The 20728-nt window shown below is 41.7% G+C and overlaps 1 protein-coding gene across 2 annotated transcripts in view; it reads right to left on the reverse strand.

The window, feature by feature from the left end:
* The window catches only part of IGF2BP3 (insulin like growth factor 2 mRNA binding protein 3), a 120196-nt gene that overhangs the window by 83318 nt on the left and 16150 nt on the right, over positions 1-20728 (reverse strand). For both annotated transcript variants that reach the window (XM_009908687.2, XM_054161184.1), the window contains exon 3: positions 12048-12096. In XM_009908687.2, coding sequence (XP_009906989.1) covers positions 12048-12096 — 49 coding nt within the window. The remainder of the gene's footprint in view (positions 1-12047; positions 12097-20728) is intronic.

Below are 20728 nucleotides of genomic sequence, written 5' to 3' on the forward strand. Positions count from 1 at the left end.
AGGCTCTTGGAGTGAGCACTAGCTGATGGATGAAATGATAGTATGCAGATGCTGATTGTGTTGGCCTCTCTTGCCTTTCCATAAGCCTGTGGCACTTCCCTTTGCTTGGTACAACAGCTTCACTGTTTGCTTTGGTCATGTGTCTTTGTAGGAGGCTCTGCAGCTGAGCTCATGTTGTTCCTTTTCCCCACACACCTAAGAAGTAGCTCAAGATTTTTCTTGAGCACTAGATGAAAGCAAGTAGGAGTCGTAAGAAGAGACACAGACAGGGCCTCAGTCTTGAATGGCCAAGTTCCAGAGTGCAGCCTAAATGGTCACTGTGGGAGGTGAATGTAGAGGCAATGAAGTAGTGGTGTTCTACAAGCAGCAGGTTTGTAGCAGAAGCAGCACCGCAGCCTCTGCAGCAGTCTCAGGAGATTTGCTCAGGGATAGCCTGAAAGCCACTTCCTACTTATCTAGTAAACAGGACCAAAAAAAAAATCCCACACACAAGCACAAGTAGCAGGGGGTGATGTGCTGACTGCCATTGCTTGATAGTCAGCTAGACTGGAACTAGCCAGCCCCTCAGAAATAAGCACATTTAGCTTCTCTCCCTCCACACAAAAAGCAGTTGCATAAAGTTAGGTCAACATGTGGTAGGCATGTGATTCAAATGTAACATTTCCTGGCAACCAGAAGCAAGCCCAGAGGAGGATCCACACTACTGATAATGTCAATTTTTCCCATGGTTGTCATGAAAAAAAGTCTGATCTCTTGAGACATAAAACAGCAAACCCCATTCCACTGATTAGCTTTCCACTGGTTTCATGGCAGCTTGCCTTTGTTTTTTCCCCCCCAAAATAAAAATGGATCAAACTCCATGACATACATGAAGGTCACTGACAGCAGCTACCTTCAAAGTCAAATAACTTGGAATGAAGGACATGACCACTTGCAGCCACTCACCTCCAAATCACATAGTAGCATTTCCATGAACAGGACAAAGATAAAAGGTTAGGGAACAGCTTCTACACTAAAACTACAAAGCAGGCTATGGCTCTTCAGTCTGAAAAATAAATGGCTGGGGAATAAATGTCTTCAAAACAAAGGGAAATAGGCAGAAAAGGGCCACACAACTATTAATATTCATTGCTCCCTCCAATGCAGGAGCTGGGAGGCAGGTGGAAGTTGAGAGCACGTGAGATGATTGTTTCTACACCGTGCCCTGAAAACCATGCAGCTCTTCACCACAGTATATTGGGGATGCTGGGAGATTGCATTTTCCAAGAACATGTTTGCAGAAACTCCAGATTAATTTCTCAAATATAAAGGCACTCTTTCTGGGTCAGTAGGTTACAAGGCTGCAAAATGCTGAAAGCTAGGAGAGTACTCTGGCAAATTATCACCACAACCTTGCCCTTACTCTTGTACCCTTCCCAATGCACAACAAAAGTGGGATGCAGGACTACACATAAACCCTGCAACAGTGGGTCAGAGGAAAGATTTATGTTCTTTACGAACCAACTGAGTAAGTGGATTAAGAAAAGGATCATTGTTGCCACTTGAAGCTAATATGTTTCTATTCCTCCAGCTATCATGAGCAAAAAGCTCAGAGCATTTGTCCTGTTATTGCCTGAGGAACAACTCATTTATGCATCTCTTTCAGCTCTTCTCAAATTATACAAGTGGCAAGTCTGAAGATACAAACCCTCCTAGTGACATCATCTTTCACTGCAGGTAGCTAAAAATTACTTCACTCCTCCAAAAGCAGGGCAGAAAAAAAAACTAGTTTCTTAATCACATTCATTTTGCAACACTTGAAGGGCATCTTTGTTTATAAAAGCACACAGCTTTACCAGCAGCTTCACACATTAAAAAAAACAAACACACAAGAAGTACTGGCATCTAATTTCAGCAGAAGTTTTTTGGGCTGCACTCCCAGCATCTCCATAGAAGGCCCAACTACTATTTCACACAAACTAAAGTGATTATGATTTAAGACATCAGGCAGCCCTAATAATTTGGAGGGATCAAATTTACAAGTGGAAGACACAGCAGTGTTGTCAATAGCATCAACAGGGAGAAGAGTACATTTTCCTTCTAAAAGGAGAAAAAAGTATATTAGTTCATAGGTCAAAAACCTACTTTGGGACTTGTATTACAATTTGCTATACTGAGGCTGCATTAAAAAGTGAAAAGTTTTCAGAAGCTACAATTTTCACCAAGTAGTCCCTTGGTGGTGGGTCGTTGTTGGTTTGGTTTTGGTGGGTTTTTGACACTAATGAAGTGCCAGTGAGACACAAGATCATGCAATTGCATGTGAAATGAATAGAGTAGACCAGACCAGGTTGGAAGAGACCTTCAAGATCATTGTGTCCAACCTATCAACCAATCCAACTCACCTAATCAATTAAACCATGGCACCAAGCACCCCATCAAGTCTCCTCCTGAACACCTCCAGTGATGGTGACTCCACCACCTCCCCGGGCAGCCCATTCCAATGGGCAATCACTCTCTCTATATAGAACTTATAGAAAGCAGCAGCATGTTGGTGCTGCTTATTTCACTTCAGGGCTGCCTCATTTCAGGGTGTTTTGAACAACGGGTTAATTTTGTCACATTCAAGAAAATTTAGCTGCCAGTGGCATGCAGCCTAAGTTCCATCTGCAGAGATACAATACCATTGCCAGGCATTTTCCTCCTCCTCTGCATGCAGGTGGCAGACTTGCAGACACTCTGTTCAGCTTAAGTTCCAGAAACAATGCTATAATGAGTAACAGTTGGCCTTGGAGGACTTGTGGCCACATTCTACTGAGAGACCAGTAACAAGTGGTTTATCCTAGGGCCAGTCCCACTTCACATCTTTGCCAGTGACCTGGAGCCGGTGCTGCAGAACACCCTCCTCAAATCTGGGGATAAAATCAAATTGAGGGAAACAGTCAACACTCCAGAGGACAGGGCTGCCATCAAGACCGACCTAGGGCTAGTAGAGGAACAGGCCAATAACCACCTGATGAAATTAAAGAAGGACAAATGCAAAGCCCTGCACAAGGAAAAGAAGAATCTCCTTCACGTTGATACAGACTGAGGAGGGCCTCAGAGTAGTTCTGTTAAAAAGACCATGTGAGGTAGTGGTGAATAGCAAGCTGAACACATGCCAGGTCTGTGTCCTGGCAGCAAAGCTGGTCAGCAGCAACCTTGGCTGTGTTAACAGGAAGAGAGGCAATAGATGGAGGGAAATCAATAAATACAAAGTCAAAGGGGACCATCACACTCGTGTGTACGCCACTGAACCTGAAATGAGTTAAGGGCTAGGAAGCTCGCTGGAAGATAAAGTACCCCTCCCACTGAGAAGAGGCTAAGGAAAGCAGCCTTGTTGAGCCCAAGAACAGATACAGCCAGGCTCTTCTCAGAGTTGCAGGGCAGGAGAACAAGAGACAAGAAACTTAAGCTGATACAACAGGCATCCTCACCAGGTACACAAAAACCCAATCCTTACTAACACAATGATTAATCCTTTGAACTGGTCACCCAGAGACATTGCTCAAACTATATTCCTAGAGGTTTCCAAGACCGGTGGTTTGAATTCACCACAGACCTTGCTTTGAACAGAAAGTCAGACTACAGATCTCCTGAGAACCCTTCCAACCCAAATGGTTTTGTAGTTCTGTGAAAGTACATGTCACAACACTGGATAAAGAGGTTGAGCCATGATTAAAGCGGTTCCTTAAGTAAAAGGAACCATAAGCCTTGCTGAGGGGAGCAAAGCTTATGGCTATGGAACTTTTCAACAAAGGTCTTCACAGACACCTTCTAGAACTGCAAATAAAAAGTAAGATTTGGTGGCTGCCTTCCCAAGAAGTGTTTTGAACCAAGCAAGCTCAGTATGTCTCTTCAGATCTCTGAAGTTTCCAAGTCACTGTTAGTGACAGGGTAAACAAGCAACCATATTATTCTAGGCTTGTGAGAAACACATTGTTCTAACAATGCCAAGCAGCCTCATGGTGACAATGCCCAAATTCTTGCATGCTAACTGCTGATTCAGGTATTAGAGCGTTTCTGACCAGTTAAGGAATCACAGGTTGTGCCTTTATCCCAGATGACAAAAAAAATAGTCACAAACCCAGAAATTCCCTGGAAAACCCAAACCAAAATCCCTTAACTCTTTCTCCCACTGAATATTGGGGTGGGGGTGGGGGTGGGAGGGGTGTGGAAATAAGATAAACCCGTAAGTGCAGTCTCTAATGCCAAAGCTTCTGTGTGTCTTCACTGGAATGGCCACATTTAGCACTCAAAACTCACTGGTTTTCTCTGCTTTGACATTAGAGCCCATCACAGCCAAAAGCAGCTCATATTCTAACAGAGATCTACACAACCCACTGCATCTCAGAGCTAAGTGACTCGCATAAGACAATATATTAAGTCTCAGGTTCAAACGGATGTTTCCCTCCACTTCTTGACCTTATCCCTCCATAGGAAGGTTAACTGACAGCTCAAAAAAATACACCCCAAAGTCACTGCAGTTTGCTACTCAGCACGTTCAGAGGAGGCAGGAGCTGTTCCAGGTTCCTTAATATTCTGGTCAAGCAGCTTTGGCATTTCAGCGTGTTCTTCAAAAGGTGCTCAGCCAACCTTCTTGCCTCTGCCATGTGAGTCAAAGTGGCTGCCTGAACAACCATCCTGACACCACATTTCCTGCAGCAACAAACCACAGATCTTCAACTTCCTATTCTTTCAACTTTTCACCTTGGCCACCAGGAGGAAGGATAACTTTCACACCTCTAAACTGTGTCAGTCAGCTCTGACTTGGTGAGCCTTCATATTTCTTTGAAACAGAGTACTGGCATTATGTCTAGCTGCTATGGTTGGAAGACCACCTTCCATAACTTCTAGGTGCTTAGCACAAAAGAGCCCTGAGCCCACCTCTAACTTCTCTATTCCTTACTTAATCTACTGCAATACAAGTTTCCTACCAAAAAAGTTGTGTTAACTAACACAGTGCTACTTGTCTAAACCTACAACTGTAGGAAAAGCACAGCAAACTCATCATCAGTGGCGGCATCTGGGACATTAACATTTAAATGGGGGCAGACATTTGATCAAAGCATCAATAAGATTCTGATTTAAGAGAAAAATTATGTGCCCCAAACTCCTCCAAGTACTTTCCCTGCTGGATTCTTCCTTCTTTATAACTGTAAGACAATTATCAACACTGCCACAACCAACACGCTAATATGAATAAATCATTCCAAGTGAGAAATAAGTTTGTTGCATGTTTATCCAAGGACCTCTACTCCCATATCCTGTATTTTAAACACCTGCATATGGTGTTTACTACCTCACACATACCTGCAAACATCACCCCTTATGATTAAGCCAGGCAATTAAAATCCCAGCATAAGCTAGTATGTTGTCCTAAGTGCAAAACTGGGTGGTCCGCAGCAAATGCAGTTCCTTTTCCCATGTCAGTCTGACTCACCTGCTAAGAGCAGTTAGGAAACAGGAATTAAGTGCAGCTTAGGCAAAATAGTTCAGAGTGTGGGGCCCAGGTCAGAGAAAAGAAACATGACTAGCGTATCTTTCCACTGGGTGTAGATCCAAGACATGGAAGCAGTGATGTGCCCAGGGACTCTGTATTGCCCCAGCGGCTGATCTACCTTCTGTCTGGCAGGGTAGGAATCAAAATAAGCAGATCATCAACATTCAGGCTTTCTCTGATGTACATAGTTCTTGATAAATCTCTCCAACTTCTCATCATAGCAGAATTAACAGTAAATGGAGGAGGGGGGGAATCTCTCTCTTCAGAAGGCTTTTGACACTGTCCTCCGCAACAGACTCATGAGGGAAATAGTGAGCACTACAATGGCAGGTAACAAGTTGAGCTTGTAATCACTGCAAGGCAACAGTCATCACCATCCTACTGCCAAACTGAAGAGCTCCGTTTCACAAAGTTTGCAGAACACCACACCTAGTGTTGTATTAGATTTCTGTTTATTAATCTGAAGATGGGAACAAGGGTGAAAGCGCAAGTGCATAGAGAACAAGAGAAGAGCTCAAAGCAATTAAACTACAGAAACTACTCTGTAGAAGCCTCATGGGACATTGCCAGGTGAAAGACTTAAGAACAATCAATTACATAAAAGTCAGTCTTAAGAAGAGACTGAAAGATCTTAACACTCTCTCCTCAACCCTTCCTAAACATCATAGGTCTTCAAACATGTAGAAAACTACCAGAGAGAACAGACTATCATGTTCTCCTGCTGAGTAGGGCTAGTAGTAAGTGGCAAAAAGTACAGCTTATATCCTGATGAGGAGGAAGCAGAAAACAGTGATTTCTAACAGAAATTCCCACACCTGGCAGGCAGCAGCAGATAATTTGTGCATGCTCAGAATTTTGCTAGCATTTTTGTAGCTATACATTATTTTTATAGCAGTACATTAAGTTAGGATTCTTGGAAGAGGCTTGAGGTGAAAGACCATATTTCAATACATTTTAAACCTCTCTTTTGATTCATCTTTCTTCTAGAAGTCTTTTCATTGCAGCTCAGCTCATTCCTGCATCTCTTCTTTACATGTTGCTTTATGAGAAATACCAGCTTTGTATAATTCTGATTTACTCTTAATTGCAATGGTGTCATGTTTTTCTTTTGCCTTTCTTGAACCCCACCTGTCCTTTTCATATTCTTGGTATTCTAGAATAAGGTGCATCATAAGCAGGATGCTCCTCAGGAAGATCAGTTTTCACACTGCATTTCTAGAGTTAAAGAACTAGTAAAGCAGCCAACCCACCCGACACAGCTCATCTCTTTGAATCGAAGCAGCAACACAAGCTACTACAAATCTTCAGAACAAACAGTTATGTGCAACTGTAAGAAGATTTACTAACATTTACTCATGTCCATAGCCAGCCCTGAATCTTTGAAAGAAACTGAGGGTTGGGGTTTAAATTTGCAGTTGACTAGAGAGGTCTCAAACCTTTATTGCATTGATAGAAGTCTCAATGCTGAACCTGCACTCACATTACAACTTTCATCCAGAAACCTTTTTCCATTACTACTATTTCTTGGAGAACCTAAAACATCAGAGGTCTCAGCATCACTCTGAGGCTTCATTTGTCACTTCCATGAAGAAGCAAGGCAAAACAAGCCGTATTTAGTAACATACTTTTTCCTTTGGAAGAGCTAAATCAGACCTCCCTTCCCACGCATTTCTGCTCCTGAAAGCAACCTGCAAGTCTCACAGCAGAGCTAGGAATATACATTCACAGTGTTTTCCTTGCTTCTCTGCTCAACTCAACAGGTTGACATTGCACAGGCTGGGCTTTTAGTCTACCTTTTCTGTTGCAAAGTTCATCAACACTGTATGTGTTTATCTGCTCCATACAAACCAATAAGGAAATAAACCTACAGAAGGTAGGTGGGAAATCTTCAACTGATACCTTCCCGCTGAGCCAGCAAGTGCTGTTTCTGGCACCATCTGTGTCCTGAAAGTCTGTTCTCTAGTGTTTTATTCACTAAGCACAGAAAAATATTTGGGAAGAAAATCCCTTGAAGCACACTCTACACTGAGGAAACTGGTTTTAAAATGTTTAAAAAGAAAGGAAAGGGGGGGAGGGGGGGGGGTGTGGAGATAAGTGACATTTCACACAACAGTTCCTTCTGAGAAGAACTCCACATGGATCCCTGTCATGTTGAATGAGAAATAAACTCTAGGTACTTGAGTTTCAAATCACCACACCTAGACCTCCTTCTGGAAGGCGTATCATTTTGTTTTGTAAATACACCTCCAGTACTGAACGCTCACGAGTTAAGTGAGGAATTACTTGTGGTTACAAATTAGGAGTCAAAACAGTGTGTTACAGACTGTGGTTCAGGAAAGAGTAATAATGATCTATTTGGTTTCCTGCAGAAACCTTAGTGCCAGGGAAAGATGAGATTGGGGTGTGTGTAGAATGGGAAAAGGTGGTGTGCCAAATCTCTCACTTGAAGTGATTCTTAGCATCAATCTGGACATTGAGTATGGAAAGGAAAGGGCAGGAGGGAGGAAATGCCCACTTACTATCACTAAAAAAGAAAGTATAATAATTGTTTGAGGGTTTCCTTCACAAAACCTTAGTGGCAAGTCAACCTGATTTTAAAATAGTCTGATCATCACAGTATCACTAAGGGTGGAATCATGTGCATGTCCTTCAAATTGCTAAATTGATACAATAACCTCTGTAGGCAATTTACATGCAAGCAGAGGGAGGGTGCATTCCAGAAATGATGCTGCTTTTATGGAAGATGCACACTGATCCAAAGTCCTCAAATCCAGAGAGCCCAGGGAAGGAAGTGGGGGAAATGGGTATGACCTGCTGGATGAGAACATGAAGTTCGAGAGCCTCTACCAGCCTGGGCTTCACTTGCAGTCTGACTCAAGTCCTACCTTGTCTTTAGTTTAGACAGAGATGTTGCCTTCCCTTCACATCCAGTTTCTCCTAGCTGGGCAAGTAGTACAAGAGTATTTTCAACCCACAGAAATCTGCAGAACCTCACCAAAAAAAAACAACCAACCCAAAAAAACAACAAACACACAGAACTTCCTGAAGTTCAGATTAACTAGCAGGCAAGTTTAGTGCAAACTTAATCTTGAATGCCTTAGAATACATAGAACAGTATCTTTTACAGCTGCACTTTAAGAGTGAATTCTTCAGAATAGCAACCTTACGGGTTTGCTTCAGTGTAGTAACTCAGCAGATTATAGCAGGTCATTATCTGCCTTTCTTCCACCACTTGGGCCTGAATACAGTCTAAAAGGGTTATCTTACCTTCATTGTTTTTACTATTACTTTTTGCATTACCCAAGGAGACAAGTCCATTGTTATGACTGGTTGCAAGAGTCAGTATTGCAGCCAGAAAAGTAAATAATCTGATTTTGTGTACTTGGTTTATGAAAAGTTTCATCAGTAAGTGTTCATTATTCTGGGGCCATTTACATTCATTGTGTATTTCCCAGTCTATATGGAATAGCCACAGATCAAGCATCCTACCTCGTGTGAGTCTTCAGGATATCCAGTTTCTTCCAAGTGCAAGTCAAGATTTCCTTAACACTGAAGTTCAATGCTTTCTCTTCCACATCACTACAGGCACTAGATTTTGCTAAATAGGCATGCACCCTCTCAGAAAGAGGGTAAAGCAGTGAAACAATTTCAAGGGTTTCACAAGAAACTCATTTACTCTGGCATTTTCTGCATCTTACAAGCCAGCTCCCCTCTGCATGGAGAGGAAAGCACCCTTATTGACACCAGGGTAACTTCCTCAGCTGATGCAGCACAACAGAGTCTCAAATCAGATTAAGCTTCAGTTTATTCCCGATGTTTTTTCTGGTTCTGAAAACCAGAAGGAACAATACTGTTCTCTGAGGTACTCAGGAGTGGGAGGCTGCTACCAAGCTCTTACACTTCATGTTACAAACATTGCAGCCAAGTTGCTACAGGACCAGCACATCTACCACTCTTCCACACCTGCTTTCTCCAAATCCAAGGAGCTGCACTTGAGAACATTATGGACACTTTATAAGAGGTTTTGTGGGTGATTTGTTATGAGCCAAGGACCATCTCTGTTGGGTGTGGGTGGGCACCCACACTCACTGGGTCTCAGTGCCACCTGGCCCAGGACATACAGGTAACACTCTGTGGCACACTAGCATCAAGAACATCTGTGAAGTGTCCAACTCAAGGTGCACACACCAACTGCTGGGGGTACACACCTGTGGCTTCCTTGGAAGCCATTCATTTTCTATAAAAACCATATTTTTTAAATGAAGAACTATTTCAACAGAGCTTAAGAAAACACTTGAAGAGAATGACAACATAACCTGCCTAATAATAATTATACCAGGACTAAAAAAAAACAACTCACAAGATCTTTCATCTTTCTTCCATTCTATTCATGTAGGTCACTTTAAAAAGGAAGGTGTTATGGGTTACTGAGTGTGTTTTGTATTTCAGCATTGAAGGTACACCAGGCTGATAGACTGAACTAACCTAGAGGCCTCTTCCATTAGTTTGGTTTGGTTTTAAAGATTTCACACCCATTAGAAATCAGTCTTGATTCAAGCAATTAACAAAGGAGTGATGAGGCAAGTAAATTGGCACAGAGGGACTATAAGAAACAATTTAAGTGAAACTGCTCCAGCTGCCATACGTGTGCACACAGCATCCCCTCAGAACATACTATGCAGGAGCGTTGCTGCAATATGAATCTCTCCATGTATAACCTTACACTCTCCCTACCAAGCAATTTATTGCAAGGAGGATTTGTTTTAAGGAGAAATCATCCAAAACTTTCTTATAGAGCTCAAACTCCAACATTTTAGCAAGGTCTTTTAGCACCAAAAAAACAAACAAAGACGAAAGAGAAAAAACCACAACCACCACTGGAGTCCAAGGTAAGTTGAATACAATTCCCTGATAAACTTCATCACCAGTTGCTGTGTTTTGTTATCAGCACTCCTAACATACAAGACTTACCTGCTTAGGGCAGAAGTGACAGACCCCCAGCACTTAAACTTCCTGCAGTTTTATTTATGGACATAGCACACTTGGCAAGCAGCCTTGATTTTGCATGAGAATGCATGAGCATTGTAGAGGTTATTTCAGGGCCTCTAAATCCTGCACCTGAAGAATCAGGGCTATACAAGCAACTTCAGGACATCTAGGCATGGTTGAGATGAGGTTAATAGTGACCATTGTAACTCTTCTGTGGGAACTTAGGGAAGACAGTTTTAAAAACACAGGGTAGAAGGAACATCTCACTGAGAGCAGATGTCATTACAGGAACAGCAGCAGTGGAGGAAGAGAGAAAACACTGAGGGGGAAAAAAATCAAGGAGCAGATGGGAAACAAGGTAAATACCTATAACATACAAGCAGTAATGGCTGTGTGGGTAAGGAGGGACAAGCAGGTAAAAGTATTTTGATGTCTTCTTCTCAGCAGAGCTTTTATTTGTTTTTATTAACATTTTCTGAATTAGATACCTCTGCTGTGACACTAATCCCACACAGATTCATCAGAGAGTTTATACCCCCCCAAAAAAGTAGAGTAAACCCTCAAATCAGTCACCCTCAACTCTGTTATGAATTGGAAACAAAAATGTATCAAATGGATCAGTATCATGGTTCAGCTGAATGAGAGGTGGTGTGTGCTGCTATCACACAGAAATCCTGTGGCTGACAGCCTAGAGTGGACAGAGCAATGACTCCATTTTTCTCCAAAGCTAGGAAGCAATCAGGCAGTGCAAACAAAGAAGTAGCTGCAGAGGGAAAGTCAGAGGAAGGCAGCAGACCAAACCTGCTCAGAGAACAACTGTACAGGAGCTTTATCCTCAAACCCTCCACCCTCTAATCTCCCTCAGGCAAAAGGATGACTTACCACTAGTGAAACATGAAAACAGTATTTTAAACACATACAAGGTAGAAGAACAGCAAAGAAAACATATCCATTCTCACAGTAGCCCAATTATAACTGCAAAAACCATAACACTATTTGTAGAGTGTAAACAGCAAGTACACAATGTATCAGCCAGAGCCAATAACTGTAATAGCATGAGCAAACAATTTGTATAATACCACCACTATAGAGGAGCAAGGAAAAGCAAAACAGGAGAAAACAAAACAAAAACAAAACAGCATTACATTTTGGCTTTGGTAAAGGTTTTGAGAAAGTATTTCAACATGAACTTTCATTAAGTTTACTGAACTCATACACCAGCCACCAGCAAAGGTCCAAAACGGCCAAGCTTTCAGTCAAAGAGACTGACTGCATCAGGAAGTCAGCATTCACCAAAGAATCCATTTCAGCATTTTTTATGGTTAACTCAGAGAGCAGAAATGAAGACAGTTATCTGAATTGCTTAGAAGGCTCTATTGTTCCCGCTTGCAAAGGATTTTTCCCCAGAACAGAATGGGTGGTGTGTGCAAAGCAAGTGAAAGGTGGGGGAAGGGGGAAAGTCTTGTGGATAAAGAGTGAAACAGAAACACAGTTTTTTAAAGCACAGAAAGAATTGTGGTTTTTTCAAGTGATTTCCTACCTCCCACTGCAAATGAGGCGGGATATTTCTGATCTGAAGCTTCCGACTCCTGAAAATAAATCCAAGAAAATAGTTGGGAAAACAAACAAACAAGAAAAAATAAACAACACAAGACACAGAAAGAAAACATTATTGCAAGATAGACTCTACCTAGTGGGTGTCATACATTCAAGAATCTGTCACAACGAAGAGGGGCAAAACTAAGCACACGGCTCCAAAAAAAGCCAACAGATCGCTGCGAGGGGAATGTCAGGTCAAAACCATTTCAAGTCCAAAAAGAGCTGTTACAGAAATACTTGTTACACATTTGACAGCTGTTACATTTCATGAAGTCCCCACTTTTCTTGGAGACTTTATATTTCAGCTTTAAGGACTTCAATATCTAGTTCTCTGTTATAAATGAGTGCAATAATCCCATGCGCTTGTGCTGGGTTTCCCCTACACACACGTCAAGAATTCATCATTGTTACTTGTTGGTTGGGGGTTTTTTGGGTGTTTTGTTTTTCCATTTACCAAGGAGGTACTTAAGGAGCCTACATTTCAAGGAAGAAAACAAATTCTATATTGTATACATTTGATATCAAGCTTTCCATTAATGTAATACAGACTACTTTCTAATTTCTATGACTAACATTCTCAATCTCTGACCGGGAGAAGGGGGTAAGCATCAGTAAACCCATTGTATTCTCACCCCAAATTTACATCAGTTTTCGCTTATCTGGTAAACAAAACATTCACTTTGAAGTGCTACTGCAAAGCCTGGCAGCATGCTGGCTGCTTTCACAGCCAAGTCCTTTGTCTCCTCCCTTCCCTCAAAGTGAGAGAACAAATAAATGCCAGAGATGCCACAAACCCCTTGGGATTTACAAGAATGTGTAGATTAACACAGTTTCAGCCGAACTCAGGTAAGGCATTCTGCTTGGGTCTGTCTGGCTAGCCTGGGAAGGTCAGGGGAAGAGAGAGGGGACAACACTGAGTAGCCTAGGTTTGAAAGTCTCATCTATATTTTGTTTCACCAAAGCAGCTCAAGTAAGCTTCTTGTGTTCGAACACTCAGTTTTACTTGGTGTTTTAATTGCTCAGGACCAAAACCAATTCACAGTTAAAAGACTTTTTGTAGCAGAAGTTTGTTAGACTTAGGTGGACCAGCAAAACCTTGCAAGAAAACAAAGTTTAGAGACATTCCTGTCCACCAGTAAAATTGAAATCTTTTCTTTTTCCCCACAGATCCTTTTAAAATGCACTCCTTAACACCACCAACCCACCTATGCCTACAGTGAGTTTCACATCGTGAAATGCTCTTCTCACAAGCTTTCTTCAGGGCGCAGCCCAAGCTTACAGCACAAAGCTACCTTGCTCAAAACTTCTCCTCACATGAAGGCATCACCCCCAATGCTACAGTGACCATGGGATCAAGCGGCAGCCCTTCTCCAGAAAAGATCAACAGGTTTCAGCTGTGCAGCATTTCTCAGCTGTTTTGTGGTCATACAAGCAGGCAAGGAAGGGAGAACAAAAAAACCCAAATCACACACAACCTTGTTTAAGCTTTTGTTTCCAAGAGAGCAAAGCAGAAGTCAGGAGCTGCTTCACTGTAAGAGGGGAGTTGGAGAACATTTCCTTGAAGTTTGCAAAGATTTCCTCAAACTGTAATCTCAGCTAGCAATACTGCTACAGAACAATCACCCTAAAGCACTGATACACTGCTCTGAAGTATCGAAACGATCTCACACACAGCAACCTGCAACTGGAAAGCTGGGTCCTAAAGTAGCAGATAAAAAGGGGATGTTCATTCTTCATTAAAAATACTGGGAATCTTTAAAGCAGAAAAATCCCAAACCACAAAATTGGCAGCCAATAGGCTATTGAATGTGCTTCAAACTGTGGCATGCCATTAGTCTCTCACACTTGTAGATTCAAATTAAAATTCATGAGTTTCGTAGCAAGGAGTGCCACTCACAGAAGGACACAAGCACACAACAGCCCAGCCAGCACACCAACAACAGGTCTCACCCCAGCTCCACACCAAGCTAGACAAATGCACACACTGAGCAGTGTGTGTCTGCTAGTGAGGAGAGGGGGAGGAGTCCTTTCCAGAAGCACACATACAAGGTTCACACACAGACACACAACTCCCATCCCACATTTCATTCCAGAAGGATAATCTTTTCTTTTACTTCCCAACACCTGAAAAGCAGGCCAAAAAGAAAAGGAAGAGGGGGAGGAGGCAAGCATTCTCTAACTTGGACAATAAAGGAGATAACATGAGGTTGGAGATGGGTGGGGGTTTTTTTTATTCCCACAACTTACAGGGACTGAAAAGTTTGATGCCAGATGCTGTTTAAAACATTTGTAGCACAGAAATAATTTGAACGTCGTGGGGGGGGTAAGGAGAAGGAAAGCAGAGGGGCAGGGGAAAAATGACACCTTAAAAGTACCATTTCTTCACATTCATAGAGCCAAAGGAAATGGCAAGCCAAGTACAAAACGGGTACAGCCCTGCTGTGCACCTCATTTTACGGCAATAGTGAGGCAGCTTTAGTACAGAACTGAAAGGTAGCTTCAAAGTGACAAAAAATAGCCATGTGAACCATTTAATTCGAAACTATTTACACCTTCATCAGTTGCTTGGCTACACTAAGTAATTATAATTTGTCACCTAATGCATGAGGTTAAAGCCTTATGGAAAAAAAAATTGCACATGCATCAACGTTATTTCTGTACAATTAGCAATAAGGGGAAATGAACAAAGCTTTGCAGGACCAAGAGAGGAATCTCACACAACCAGTGCAAGATAAAAGATTACAAGCACTGCAAGATTTCTCCATTTCAATCACTATCAGCTTCTATCTTCATATATATAAACAAACTAATGTAAACTTATTGCTTAAAATTACCCAAAACTACACAAATCTGGTAATCCCTTTCCCCACACACAGAAAGGATAGAAATAATGGAGGTGGCTCTGTGTGGCCGGGACAAGAAGGAGCACTGAACTAGCAGCAAGCAAATGTAGCCCGAATCCTCCACAAGCTGCAATACCTGCACAGCTCCTGCTTGGAGAGACAGCTTTGGCAGCTCCTCGCGGCAGGGTGGCACTAGCAATTCACCATCACCTCTGTGTGCAGGGAACCAGCTCTCAACTTCAAGAAAAATCCGAGACCGAATACAAACATATAGCAAAGACTAAGGGACAAAGCTGTGCCTGACTGCATTTCAAGGAGCGACAATAGCTTCCATGAGGAAGGGTTCTGACTTCAGAAAGTGCCTTTTTGTGCAGAAACAAAATTCTACACAACAGATGTGGAAACTATAGCAGCAGCATCTTGGAAATTCTCTTCTCAGACAATGTCAGCTCTTTTAGGATGCTTTTTGTCTTCCTCATAACCCTAATTTCCTTCCAAGTACAGTATATACAAAGCTCCTGTTGCTGTCACCTCTCAGGCAGCATAAACCTACAGGGGTTTGTTTTACCTTTAAGTAATATAAAGTTTTGTTACTCTACAAGTACTTGCATTCATACCAAGTATGCAAGGCAAGAAATAGTCCTGAAAAATCCTACCAACATGTTTTATTACACCAGTTTCAGCTAGTCTTAATAAAACCTTAGTAAACATTGCCAGCATATCTCATCAGTGTGACTCATGTAAGCCTTGTGTATGCACTTTTTCCAGTTTAAGCAGAGTTCTTAATTCATTTCTTACATTCTGAATAGGCAATGCAAATAGATGTCAACTGAAAAAAAAGAGAGTTTGGGTAGATTAAGTTTGTGCTCTGTATCATAAGAAGGCTTTTGAAAGCTCTAGTTCACAGCATGTGAACAGGTATTCCCACTTGTTTCTCTTTTTCAAAGACATTCAAAACACCTTTAATTGGGCAAGAAGAAAGACTTGCTAGTTTCTATGTAAGGTTAGTCCATAAGCACTTATTTGGCAATGTTTTTTCTTAAGAGGAATTTTACACATTCTAATCCTCAATTCCAGGGATTATGCAAGTAACTAGGTTCAGTTACTTCAAGCCATGCTGATGACTGTCACCATATTTATTCTGGGGATGTTGAGGCATGAAGCCTTATACTTGGCAGACATGAACACCTCTGCAACACAAAACAGGTAAGACAGAAAAGATCACTGGGCAAGGAAGCAACATACTTGTGCTACATGTGTGTACTGAGACAGAAAGGGTAAAGTACCACTAAAATGGACAATTCACTATAAGTCAGCTTGGTGATCTGAAGGAGTAATCTCTCCTATGTAAACAGAGCACACACATGGGGACAGCAGGTGGTCCCAACCCACAAGAACCCTCCACACATGAAACTGTACTAAACATGTCATAGGGAAAATGTGGTGGGAAGAGGAAGGAAAAAAACCAATTTCAGGATCCTCTGTGCATTCTTCTCTCTTTGCCCTCCCTCTACAATTTTGTTTTTCTTCAACCTATCAAAATCCTCCCGAGTTAAAAAGGTATCAGAAATTGTTGGGGGTTGCATCCTTGCATTACATAAAGTCTCAGTATACATTTTAACTAATAGAGTTTCATTGTCTGCACCTCCCCTAATGGACAAATTGGAGGAAAAAAAACACCCCATGCCCCCACAGGATAAACAATTAGAAGGCACAGAGTTACAAAGTATATCTTGATTTTGCTGGCAGTTGTGATTATTTTGTATCTCTCAGGTGTGTCACAATTCCACTGTTTCAGAGCTGACCGCACACAGAAGTATCAAAGCGACTGCGCTTCCGCACTGTTGTTATACCCACACTCTTAACAGACCCTTCTCACCATCCTCCCTTTCCTCAGAGACCTGCTACCTCCTGTTCCTTAATTCTCAACAATAACACCATCTAACAGTGCCTTATTTCAGCAGCCATAGGAGCTATGCACAACATTCACGCCTTAAACCCACACAGTGCAAACCTGCTCCTCTTAAGCAGGACTCTATGGGAGAAGAGTTAAATGTGTTTCAAAGGAGATCAAGTGAACATCAACAATGTTAGTCCATTCAATTGTTTGAACTCAATACCTATGGGATAGAAAGCAAATGGTCTGTCTTTTCCACTCTTAGGATCACGCAAAGGGCAAGAGCTTATTCATTTCATGCATTCTAGGTAGGCACTGCTGTACTGGTTACCTGGAACAGGTCTTGGCGCCTGGTACCACCACCACAATGCAGAGAATGCCAGTACCCACCATCAGAGTGCTGTTACTTCTCAGGGCTGCCTCCAAGCTGCACTACCAGCTATGTGTCATGTCCCTGCAAATCCACTCGCTGAAACAACCCTTTTGCTCCCTGAGCTCCAAAGAGCTGTGTGAAGACTAAACCCATCGCCTCTCAAGCTTTCTTCACAAATTTAAACAGATGAGGATGAAATATTTTTTTTTTATATATATATATATATATATGTAAAATCAGCACTGCCACCAAAACCCACATACAACCAAAATACAACACATCCCACCACACAACTGAAAACCTGCTATGGACTGTGGCAAATGCCACTGGGTAAGAAACAACTTCAGTGTAAAAGAAGTCCTGACATGAGCAGCCATAGAAGCAGAGTTAGCAACTGCTGTAGCCAAACGTAAAGCTGATGGCAATCAACTGAACTTATAGGGGGGAAAGGTGTCTTATTGTTCATTCTGCAGCCAACAAAATCAAAACAGGCAAGGAAAAAAAAAATCAACAAAAAAATGCTTCCCACACATGGAGTTTATTAACTCCTCCCCCTAAGGTTGCTTCAAGAAGCTGATGCTTGATCACAACAGAATGAATCAGTGTTTTTAAATGTTCCTCTGGTGGGAAGGGGATTTAAAAAGGCAAACAGGTTTACAGAATGAAACACAATTATGAACCCTCAACTCATATTCATGTATTTGAGGTAAAAAAAAAAATGAACCTTTCTTTTTTATAGTTAGAAAGCAAGGGAGGAGGTTTTTTGTTTGCTTCATGGCAAATTAGATAGTGATGCCAACTAAGCCACTGGAGTGGCTTGGTCTGTAAGAGGTGCCCCAGTCTCTGCCTGCCACCTGACTTCACCCTGAAGCTCCATGAATATAAGCAATCTTTTCAGCTTTCAAGTTATTACTGAAAGCATCTAATGAATGGAAATAAGTTCACCCAAATGAAAGCTTTTTGAACACTTAGTAAGCCGTGTTTTGATAACGTTTTCTAGGTATGTACACACACAATTAAATATATATCCATTTGCTTATTCCTAACAAGTAGTTCTGACAAATACAAAAGCAAGAGGTCACACTCCCTATCAACAAAGAAAGTATACTGAATTTGTTTAAAAACACACTCAGGTTTCATTCAGTGAAAGAGAGGAAGGCATATCACTTCTATTAAGAGATAATTAATTTCTAGTCTATATTACAAGGCATATTGATGACAGTAACTGTATTATCAAATCAAGCCATTAGCTTGTGAACCAAAGAGTTCATCTTCATTCCTTATCTACAAGAAGGAAGGAGAATGGTTTCAAATACTGACTTGTTAACAAATATCACCATTTCTTATTTTGACATGCTGATCTGGACAGGAGAAGGCTTGAAGAGGAAACATTACCGCTCCGATTTCAGACCCAGTTCAGCAATTCAAGCAAAGCTTAGCTAGTCACAGACAAACCGCAGCAATACTCCTCCTTGTGTTGCCTCATCATTTGATCCCAAACCTGGATTTAGGAACACTCTGTGCTACCACTCAGAATAAGGATTTTCCATAAAATTTGGGCAAAGACAGTTTTCCCTCAAAGCTCATTCACGATATAATTAACGCTTGGCTCCCAACTACACTTTTGCCTTTTCATCTTGCACACGCAACCCAAAGTAGCTGCTTTGGAGAGGTGTGTTAACTCAGCATTCAAGATGAAAATCTGGCTCTTGGGTTACCTCACAGATCCCTCTGAGCTGATGATCAGGTTTCCTACTGGTGCCTGTAAAACACCACATCTGCTTGTTACCTTCCACCGGGACAAACAATCAGGAAGCTGTCTGCGGGGCCAGTACACACCACACAGCTCTGCTCCCTTAAGCCACCAGCCATACAACTGGGCACAGGGGCTGTGTTCTCCTAGCAGGATAGACTCAAATGCTTCAAAAGTGACTGGATATTTGCGGACAGGATATGACAGCTCAAGAAGCAAAACCAGAAGATTTATAGTGGCACAACCAGTTACATCATACAAAATAGGTACCATCAACCAATGTACGCCTGACAGTAATGCTGATGTTTATGTAGATTACCTGCATAGTAGGCTTTCACCTACAAGCATTTGCTTCAGGATTTCGTCCTGACAATTCTTCACATCACTTGTTAGACTAAAAGCTTATCCTTGTTATTTGTAAATTCCCTTGAGTGTTCTATAGAGACACATTGAGGAGAAAATTCAAAGATTCTGCTATTACCATATTAATGTCAAACTCATAATTCAAATAACTTTAATTTTCTAGGTGTTGTTAATGAGAGAAATCTGTTCAGATTCAGATTTTTTTTCTGTAATTAAAGAATTAAGTACTGCATTAAATTGAAATGGGAAGTTCCAGTATCCTTTAGGAAAATGGGCTCCCATCTACCTTTGTGGCTTCTGACATTTCAGATCTGTTGTCTTCTCCCAGGATGAAACTTTGGAGAAGCTGAAATGGAGGGGCAGGGGGGTTGTTTGGGTTAGGTTTAGGTTTTTCTTTTCTTTCACTGCTTTTTGGGAGATAGTTGATTTTTTTTCCCTACATGTCACAGTTTCTCTTTCCCTCCCCCTCAGAGCAGAGGTCTCTATTCCTTAAACAACTGGAGTACTTAGCTGATGTTGTTGACCAAAGGTTTTACAGCTATGGCCAGTTGTCATTGATTCTGCCATCCCATCACTAACTTGGACCTAAATGAAAACACTCAAGAGACATGAAATGCTGAAAATAACATCTTCAGATGCAAAAATGCTTCCAAATATAAAGAAATGTGTTTATTTCAAATCTTAACTGGTATGAACTAGTAATCCCCTAAGGAAGGGGCAGTACTCATCACCTTTCTCCTCCTCACCCTTCCTTTCCTTCAGCCACCAAAGTAGCTAAAGGCTTCTTCTGTCCCTTCACCTGTTTTTACAGTGTCCACAGGGACTGCCACTTGAAGTAGTCAATATTTCCCTTATGAACTGTGAAGTTTTACATCAGCTGTAAGGAGCAGCTCTAGACTGAATCTTGCCCCTGCAATACATGGCCAAGTTAGGGGCTGGAGAGCTCTACATAGGAAGTGAAGGAATTTTCAAATTCTCAGTGAATTCAGCTCCTTTTAAAGGACCCAAGCAAGAGAAAGAAATGGAGTAGGACACTTCAGTGCATTTTCTGAATTAAAAAATCCTGAGAAGTTATAGAAGTCATACTTTGTTCCATGAAGGAGCTGCTGTATATACCCTCACAGTGCTTATCTTGCATGTCTTCCCCACTACCATCTCTTACTCCACAGAATTTTGCACACCAGTTAGATGGAAACAAGCAACACAGATAATATGTACAGTGTAAAAGTCTGGCATGGTTTTTTGGTCCAGGAGGTGTGACACCATATTAGATCTTGTCTCAAAAATCGTTCATTGGTTCACCCTTCTCAGATGGAGATACCTACCTGAAATTAGCAGCATTCAGACAAACCCAGCTGCCACCCCACAGCTGAGACCAACTTCCTCAACCATG

The sequence above is a fragment of the Dryobates pubescens genome, chromosome 4 (assembly GCF_014839835.1).
Source record: "Dryobates pubescens isolate bDryPub1 chromosome 4, bDryPub1.pri, whole genome shotgun sequence".
In the NCBI taxonomy this organism is placed as follows: Eukaryota; Metazoa; Chordata; class Aves; order Piciformes; family Picidae; genus Dryobates; species Dryobates pubescens.